The sequence below is a fragment of the Fusarium vanettenii genome, assembly GCF_000151355.1.
Source record: "Fusarium vanettenii 77-13-4 unplaced genomic scaffold NECHAsca_139_unmapped, whole genome shotgun sequence".
Classification (NCBI taxonomy): Eukaryota; Fungi; Ascomycota; class Sordariomycetes; order Hypocreales; family Nectriaceae; genus Fusarium; species Fusarium vanettenii.
Genome location: NW_003315751.1, coordinates 6562 through 16593, shown reverse-complemented (window position 1 = coordinate 16593; position 10032 = coordinate 6562). Strand labels below are relative to the sequence as shown.

The 10032-nt window shown below is 42.5% G+C and overlaps 1 protein-coding gene across 1 annotated transcript; it reads right to left on the bottom strand.

Moving 5' to 3' along the window:
- Positions 1-8441: 8441 nt before the first annotated feature.
- On the bottom strand, positions 8442-9816 carry NECHADRAFT_89390 (uncharacterized protein; the record flags this gene model as incomplete). Its single annotated transcript, XM_003039197.1, has 5 exons — positions 8442-8494; positions 8556-9040; positions 9071-9268; positions 9366-9477; positions 9774-9816. 5 exons carry the CDS (start codon positions 9814-9816, stop codon positions 8442-8444), a joined length of 891 nt encoding a protein of 296 aa, XP_003039243.1.
- Between the last annotated feature and the right edge of the window lie 216 nt (positions 9817-10032).

The following is a 10032-nucleotide window of genomic DNA, read 5'->3' as shown; positions in this document are numbered from 1 at the left end:
GTACCTATAGAGAAGCAAAGGCAGTACTGGTTCTGGATACTGGCTTACAGCGCTACCAGTCATCAGAATCAGAGGCTACAAAACTGTTACGTTTCCCGACCCCCGGCTGGATGCGACGCCTGTGGACACTTTGAGAGGCTGTACTAGCCGAAAAAATATTCATCCTCCTTGCCGACGCCTCCGTGACGTTGACGGACCTGATCCCAAAACCGGAGAACTTGCAATCATATCCTCATCTGGGGGCCATAGCGGCAGAGATTTTTCGTTTGATCAAGAAAACCTAACACGTCGACTACAAGATTGGCGACGTTTCTCGGTCTCTTCGTTGGAGAGACATAAGCGAGGCCTCGGACGAAGCGCTGGCAGTTGCCAGCTTGCTAGGTATGGACCCTGGTGTCCCTCTGGAGCAGCTAGCCCAGGAACGCATGATATATCCATTCCAAGAGCTCAGGAAAGTCCTAAGAAAAATCGTGTTTCTTACCGGAGCCAAGGCCGATGTTTCGGGATTTCGGTGGGAGCCCATGGTGGCAGCCAGGGGGGGGGGTTGGAACTCTTGACGTTTGAAAGTGACGGGATCTGTATACCTTTCGGTCTCGAAGCCAAACACAGGGCGTTTTAGTTTTGCAAACGAACGGTATAGGTTGGAACTATATCGGCGACCAGACATCTGGAAATTAGATGGCTTTTTGAAGTGCGCGATCTATCAGATCTGGGACAAGAGTACGAATGCGGCATGCTACTGACTTATAAACCACTCTCGGTTGGCAGAGCGGCTCCTTGCATCACTGTTGTGAGGACTGTGAGCCCCCTTCAGCATGATAATGTTTCGTTCACGGTGTACTGTGAGTATAAAAAACGAATGGTTTTGGTCGATACAGTACTCTAGAGGCTGTTCAGTTGCAGGGGGTTGGGTGGCTTAAGGTGTGTATTACCTAGAAAGCCTTGGGTGAATTGTTCTAAGTCTCGTTTTTTCTTCTTTAAAATGTCGAAATTAAGTAGTCGGCTAGCTATACGAAGTAATAACGACAAAGAAGCACTTCTAGTCTTATTAGGAAAACTACATAAGTAATAATCTTCGGGCTTAATGCCAAACTTCTTGGCTGGTACACATCATCTTTGAACACAATGGGCCCAGAACAACACCGGTTCTAAGCGTATAGGAAGTGAATTTCTGCCTAATAACCTACCGGAGCTTCTATTTCTAGAACCTGGTCTTCGCGTCGTGAGCTTATCTGTCGCACACTTGACAATAGTAGACCCAGCTGAAAAAGCAAACGTGTTTCTGCCCAAGGTTTAGAGGGAAATTTTATGTTGAAGAAAAAACGGGTTAGCACTTGAGAGCCTGTTGGGTCTTATATTTTGATAGTCACAACCCTCGGAGTTGGAGGTGTCATCTCAAACCGCCTTGCAACGGGAATCACCGTGACAGGCTCGTCATTGGATTCGGAGTCTGTGTTTTCGCCATGGGAGGTTTGTGGTGGAAGATGGGAAGTTCACTGGACGGTATAATATTGGAAACAGTGTCCCATAATGCAGCTCGGTCTGAGTCTCCGCTGTGATAAAGCATCAATGACTCAATAAGGGAACTATCTTAGTATCGGGCAATATCGCTCTGATGTGTTTGAAAATGTGTTCTTTCTAGATGTGGAATAAACCCGCCTGAAGCAGGATAAGTTGATAATGTTACACGCCTTTAAAGGCCCACTTGTCTAAAAGGTAGTTTCCTGGTCCTCCCACCTTGAAGACATACTCCTTCCATGCTTCAACTCTTGGCATCCATATTTCCTTATCAGGTCTCTATGGCTATAGAGCCTTACGTTAGGTTTACGGTGTTTTGTGGTATTGGGTTTCAATACTGCCGTATGTCTTTAACTATCTCCTTTGCTCCTGTGGCTGACAGCGATGTCATCAAAAAAAGAAATAGAATCCATATTTCCTTGTCCACATTTGTCACATAGAAATACGACACCAAATCGAAAAGCCCTAGTGCATGCTCCCTAAGAAGCATCAGCCTAAGCATCTTTTCCGAGAACGCTGCATCAGTGACTTCAGCATTGTTAATGACGAGCCGCTCCTCGAATTCCCGAAGTGGGACAGCAACTATTTTCGTTCCTTCGACGACATCAAGGTCCGTGTCTTCTTTGAACAACCACACCGCGTTATCCATACCTTTCAAGATTAGCCACTGCAACTCTTTATCGAGTTCGTTTTCGCCAGATGCCAGTCGAGCGACTCCACACGCCTTCCGCGTGAAAGTCAAATACCCTTCATTATCTATTGTGCTATATGATCGCTCCCAGGTCTACATGTCTTTCGTACTCTAGAGTCCCGATGCAACGGCCTAGTCGCCCAATGTCCTCATGCGGCATGGCTTCCCATCAATGATGATTATTGCTTAACCAGAAACCTCAGTTGTAGCAAAGGCCAGGAAAGTGGACAGGTGTGGACAAGGTGAGATCTTGGCAAGCATTCCTAACCAGTCAGCAATTCCACCATTATACATTATTTCTAAGGCAAGAGCAATCGTAGCTTTAAGACGGTCATCCTTTTAGAAATTTGTTAGTTTTAAGTTAACACCCATGAGTTCCATAATGCTGAAACCCATGTTGTTCGGTGTTTTGCAGTATTGGGTTTTAATACTGCCGTGTGTATTCAAATGTGTCCTTTGCTCCTGTGACCGACAGCGATCATCGATGTCATCAAAAAAATAGAAACCCATGTTGACAGGGCGGGAGGATGTACGCACAAGCGCACATCTCCATACGCTGGAGAAACAGGTATTTGCATCAGTTGATTTGAAAACTGAGGAATGGGTTTGGAACATGTGACATGTTTCTCCGAATTGGAAAATGTCAGGGTGACCCTTGCCGAATAGTTTGATATGGGACTCAACCCCCTTCTTCACCAGATTGCATTCAACTCCGGCTTCCACTCTCCTGAGGACCGGTTCGCCATACCATTCAATCAGTTTCGATTCCAGACAGCAAGCAGTGAAGGCCATCGGTTGGCTTACGCATGGGCGCAAAATGTCTTTGAAATGTGGCACTGCGCATTTAGTACCATGGCCAACCTCCCCCAGCCTGAAGGCCAGCGTGCCAACAAGCTTTCCTGTGCTGAGGCTCCAGGGAAACAGAACTATTGGATATTGAGGTGCCAGACACTCTTGTAGAGTCCAAGCTCTGGTAGCCCAAGCTGCGTCTTCATCAATTGGCACCAGACGTCCAAGCCTCCCCGGAAGTATCAGACATTGAGTACAGCAGTTGTAAATTGTATGCTGGATCTGAAACGCTTTGTCTTCGTCGTCAGTCTGCAAAATGTAGAGACAATCGAGTCACATTTATGCCGCCCTAGACAGCATGCGCCAGCGCCCTACCTTGCGTTCTTCCAGGGACGCTATACATGCATAGCGAAGGAGGTCGATGGAGATGGGGTCTGCGTCTTTGGCGCCCTTGAGAGTAAGATACCCGGAAGGCTCTGCAATTGGGCCGAGCGGCGAGTTTCCTCTCCAGGCATACGATGTGGCGGAATATTTGAGCTTTGGCCAGTCAATAAAGCCTTTAAATTCCTGTAGAGGTGGCTCTGCGAATTCCCAGATCCGTAGTTTATTATGAAAGGCGAAGGCCACGCAGTTGATCATACGAAAGCGGCGTTTCGAAGCCTGGGGCCTAATATTGATTGTAGATATTGTGCCGCGAATTTTGTCCAAAGAAAAATCATAAATAATGCGCGCATTGCCAACTCCTGGAGATGGTAGTGGTTCCATAGCGTCTGGCGTTTGTGTTGATGGTAAGCAGATGAAAGCGGTGGTCTCGGGTGCCTCGTCAGCACAGACACTTTGAATGCCATAATCCCTTGGGCACCGGCAAGGAAAAGGGGGCAGCCCAACTCATGTGTGGCTGTCCTCGTGTATCATCTGCGTACCTATACCAAGCCTGGCGCAGGCGAATAGTAGCCAGTTCCCCGGTGCCAGAGTGCCGATTCCTAGAACGGGACTGCCTCTTACCTCCCAGCTTGCTATGTTGGTCTTGCAAAGCGCCAGCCTGGTCTGCTAGCAGGCAAGCCCAGGTCAATTGGTCTCGATAGCGGGTCTAGGCTATTGCAGCTGATATCTAAGGTGTAGCCACGTACCGTATAATCTCGGAAAATTAAGATATCTTAGCTCCTCCCTCTACTTTTCCACAAAACTTCACAATCTAATCAGCTGAGTAGTCTAGACGGGACTTGAAAAGAAGCCAAGGTATCTCAACTTTTTGAAATTATATAGTAGACAAGACTGAAAATCATGACGGCATTCCCGGTATTACTATATTAGATAAGATAACGAGCCGATTTACTCTAATGCTATGGCAGAAAGGAATAGTGTTATTATTATTTAAAGCAAAGGTATATACATAGATACACATCCAATAGTTTCAAACATATGCAAATGGGTGGGTAGACTAAGTAGATGTTAGTTTGTTCAATTTCTTCACCTGGATGGGGACTTGCATACCATACTACTTATATCAGCATTACCCCGTTCTTAAATAAAAAGGAGCCACCCTCCCCCGCTACTCGAAAGACTCTTACCAGATAGGGCATTCTCAACGGGATGGGATAGGGTATAAGCCCTAAGAGGCTGTGTGCAAGAAAGTCCTCGGTGCCTCTTCCCTGTTATGCTGCTACTCTGCTCCCCTTTTGCGCCTCGTTCGCTGCATCGGCCTTATTCTCCAAATCTTCCCATCGCTCTGGCTCCCGAGGGCTCAGCTTGCCCAGAAACAAGACGTTCAGCATCGATCGCCCAACATGGGGATAATACTCTTCAACTAGGAATAGCGCGCGTTCATAACCTTGGGGTTGCCCATGACCCTTTCAAACTCAAGGGGGGCACGGCTAGATCCCTAGGAAATCGTGGCCACAAGGCAACAAAGATGTTCTGAAAAATTCCAATGTCCCCAATGGGCAACAGATACCACGTGTGGTGCTGTATGCCAGCGGCAGTGATGAGCGGCAGGATCCAAAAGTGGCCAGAATAGTGAGGGCAGTGCGGGTGGTGTTGGGTGCTGATACGTCAACGTTTATTTGCCCAGCTGCGAGTCTTCTTTGTCAATGCCCTTGCCACCCCCAGTAGTGACGATGGCGTGCTGGTTACTGTTCTACCGGGCCAAAATGAATCTTCTTAGTGTCTCTAATAACCACGCTTCTCTATCGTCGAGGGAGAGCCTTACCTAAGCCTTACCTAAGCTACCCTCTAAAAAGTAGCGATATTTAATCGCTAATATTCCCTTTCTAAAATAGCTATAGTAATCGCCTTCCGCTTTAGGGAGCATAGATATTATGCCTAATATCGATGGCATGGGTTTAATAATAATACTATAGGGTATGCGAAGTATATATAAATACTTAAGGTAAAAGGAGGTATTCTTTAAGGTATTAAGCGCAATTATTTATAGGCTCTTAGCTGCTATTATATTATTTCTAGATAGGAGATAGTATTATGCTGCCTACTTGTCTATTATCTGGGCAAATAAATAGCAGGTAATTATACGGGGGATAATATAGCCGGTCATAAAGAAAGCTTTTATTGACCCTCTGCGCGCTTATTACTATAAGTATAATATATATATTTGAAATATCTTTTATATTTAATGGATTTCTCGATTTTTATCCTCCCGGTAATCTTATAGTATATAAAGGGAATTTACCCGGAGGTATTAGAGATTAAGATATTAAGCTAAGTCTATGGCGTCGTGGATGGTCTTTGGCAAAAGGTATTTACTAGTTTTAGAGGTGAGATAAGTATTAAGGTTCTTTTGGTTTATATTATATGGTTACTTCTTCGCCCCTTATGTAGCTTAAAGCCGCATAGGAGGATTATATGTTAGAACTGATCAAAAGCTTGAGTCTTTCAGATGACTCTGGTCGGTGGTTGAGGCGGTTGTGGCGCAGGGCAGTTGTCGCGGTGTTAGATGTATTCCTTCAGGCAAGCAGAAGCTAGTCGGTAGTTAGAAGTTAAAGAGACATTATGTATAGGATCTCTAGCACGAATGTAGCCAGAGGCAGGGTCATCTTAACATGTCGTTAGTATCGATATTGGCGCTCAGTTAACCCATGAAGGGCCAGGCTGCAACTATAATAAAGAATAAATCTCAAACACATCATAACATCATAACCCGATATTAATATAGTAGCCTATTAAAATTCTGTAGCAACAGAAGAGTCATACCTAGCTATATTATCATAAAAGTCTAACCTCTCATAGGTATTTTAACTACTCTAACCTCTGTACGAGAAATAAGAGAATTATTTGGGTAGTGGCTACTAGGGTGAGTCAACCTATGAGGAGTACGGGCTTAGTTAGAGCTTAAATGAAACATCTCGGCGAATTGCCAAACTTATTAGTTGACGCACATATCATCTTTGAACACAATGATCTCGTCAGTATCATGCAAAGGATTATAGTTCTCTAGGTACCTACCTGCTTCTATATAGACAAAGAAGCTGCATATGGGATTATAGTTGATTATGAGTCGGAGATAGGCGATGCCTTTTGGAGTGCTTGTAGCCCGGCCCTTAATGGGTTAACTGAGCCTGAAGATCGCCTTTTAGAGTGCAACCAGAACTATTGCTTTAAGAGAAGCTCATAGTTACTTTACATAATGCTAATTTCTCTCCTTATTACTAGAGCACGCGGCACTAGCCGCAGCCCAAACTAGCAGAGTTAGCAAGGCTATTCCATATTATCGTATAAGAATCTACTATATAGACCATATGCACTCTAAGCGGCTCTAAATAAGTCTAGAGTAAATAATCTATTATAATAGTATTCATAAACTATAGATATTCCGCGATAAGTAAATTTAATTAAATCGGTTTAAGGACTATACTCTAAGCAAGGAGAAATTAGTAATCTTAGGTAGGTATATATATAGTATATATTATTAATACCTAATTACCTCTAAGTATTAATCTTAGTGGCTTTATGCCCTTATAATATTATCTAATTATCCTAGGCCTAGGTATATTTATTTCCTTAGGCTTTAAAAATTAACTATATATAGGATAGCTTAGTATTAGAAGTAATATAAGGGACTTTATTTAGAGAGGTAATATTAGTACTTAGCTTAATTATAATATAGAGCTTCCCTTCGAGGCATAAATTAATTATAGATATTAATTAGTATATTAATTACCTCTAAGCGCCCTCTATATATAGCTATATTATAAAAGTAAGTCTCTTATATAGGAATATAGCTTTTCCTAACTATAATCTATTAATTATCGGCGTTTATTAAGAAGGGATATTTATTATTAGAATCTCTTTTAACTAGGGAGCTAGCTCTAGGCCTAGCCTAATAAGTAATCTTTATTTTCTTTTTATACTTTCTTAATAGCCTAATTAGATATTAACTTTATTAGAATTAATTATTATATTTAATTATATATTCGCTAATATTATAATTTCTTATCCTTAAATATAAAAATTATATAAAATTCTTTAGTAATATCGCTCTAGGAGTAATAAATAATCCCTAGGGATATCTTCTTAGTATTACTAATTCTCAGAGGTAATATTACTTAGCTCGCTTTAGTAAGCCTCTATGATAATATAGTAATAATATTAATTTTTTCCTTTAGGTCTATTATATATATAATCTTAGCGGTAGTTTTAGTAGTTAAAGAGAATTATCTTATTAAATTATTACCTAAAGTATTATTATTAGATATTAATCTTAAGTTAGGATATAGCTAAGCTAATTAGCCCTAGGTAATAGAATAACTTATTAAGACATATATCTTCTAAATACCCGGGGAAATTAGGAATATAGCTAATAGCATATATACTCCTAAGGGCCTCCCTAATAAGGAAGCAAATAGGGACTATTAGCCTACTGCACTCTATATTAATATCTATGATTAGTCTAATAAGTTTAAACTTAGGGCCGGTATTCCCCGGCGTAACTAGGTATAGTAAAGCGGTTTAGGCATAATAGCTATATAGCTAGGGGTTAGTGCTATGCTATTTGCCCTTAAGTATAACTAAACTATTTTTCTTAGAATAATAGCCGGCAAAGCGTTATTATTTGCCTTAAGGTTACTACTATAATAGCGATAAGAAAGGTAGTTTATATGATATTTAATTACCGATAAAAATATAGCCTTAGCCTTAGGCAATGGGGCTAAGGATACTATTACTTTCTAAGGGCGCGAGAGCGACCTAGATATAAAAGACCTAGCTAATAGATAGGCTCCTAATATATAATTAACTTATCCCTAGACCTTAATTAGGTAAAGCTATATAATAAGGGTAGGTATAATATAAAGTAATTAGGGGTACCTTCTAGCTTTATATCTTTAAAATAAGCCTAATAAGGTTTATGCTAGAAAGTATAGTTGCGCGATTAATCGGGCCTAAATTTATTACCTAAAGAGTATATAAGGGCATTCGCGGTGGGCCCGTATTAACGAGGAAGGTTATATGTATCTAAGTACCGAATCTCTTGGATTATTATCCCTGATTTTATATTGGAATTAGCTAATTAATGGATATTGAAAAAAAACTAAGGGAGACCAACCGGAGCCCTCACCATAGGGCGAGGGCACGGCAAAACAAGCAAGTTGATTCGACTTGGTGTATATATTCGAGCGCAGCGAGGAGCCCTCCGCAGGAGGCTCCCGGCAGGGCGTCCGGAGGGCGTCCAGAGGAAATACCGTCGGAGACCCCCCGGGAGAGCCCCAGAGGGTACCCGAAGGGTCTGCCGGAAGGGCCCTCGGAGAGCCGCCGGAGGCAAAACACCAATTCCCTCCATGATCATCGAAGAAATACCAAAGACTGGGACTAAGATGATAATGAGAAGTGGCAGTAACTCTAAGAAACGGAAGAGAAACGGCAAGAATAGCAAGAACAGAGCCAATATCGAGAACCTTGAGAGTCATGAGCACTAGCCTTGTAACCACTTCCATAATACTAAAGCCAAGATCGTGGTGATTATGATAAGCAATAGAAAGAGCACTAAAGGTAGAAAGAGCACTAAAAACTTGAGCAGTAAATGACCAATTACTATGGTACCTGTTAGAAGGTATCTTCTACTTTTGCCGTATGGCATAGTGGTCTATTATGTACGACAAAACTGCAATGATATCCATAGCAGGAACCTCCTCAACACCAAGAATAACATCACCATCAGCGATATCAGCGGTATCAGTAGCATCAATCTCAACTGAACCAGAAGGGGCATGATCAGCCTCACAAGGGGCATCACGAGCAGCCTCAGCAGCCTCAGCAGTGCTATATATACCGAGATAATTGAGCAGCCGGCATCCAAGAGATGACACTTGCACGCTGGTTTGGCGTAACGGCTTGGGTACCCGTTATTTCAACTCACAGTGGGCCCAGCTGAGTGTTCGCGTTATTCTGGCGGATAATTGCTTCATAGCCTGCTAGGATCTCCCGCTGTCTCTGAGTCTGTCTTCGTGGGCTTCGGCCGTTCAATAAGACTAGTCTCGGAGCCTAAGAATCCTAACTTAGGGTCCCACTAGCTAAGTAATAAAGACAAAGCAAAGCGAGAAGGAGTAAGTCCTTTTTTAGTACTTTTAACGTTACTAGCTTAGTTTTCTAAGTCGTAAGCGATAATAAGGCTAATAATTGATCATAATGTATAGCCCCTTAGTATTAAGGGTCATAGAACGATCCAAAAGTGGGGCATTTGTGGGGGCTCGAGTTCAATTTCCCACTATTCTGTATTTTAATTGGTTGGCCCGGCAAAGTTGCCCCTCTGCCTGCCCCCTCTAACCTATCTCTTGATCTTTCCTCTTTAACCTCTCTTCCTCACGCATTAGAGCGCATTTGCGGTGCTTTTGCAGCCTAATATCGCCTTTCCCTATCTATAATTAATATTTAACGTTATTAATAGTTATTCTTATCGATTCTATACTATTAGAAACCCCTCTTTCCCTTAGAGACCTCTAATCTTCTATGCCCGACTAACTGAGATTAAGATCTACTACTAAGGCAAGGTAAGGATATACCTGCTTTACCCTCGTGAGAGAGCT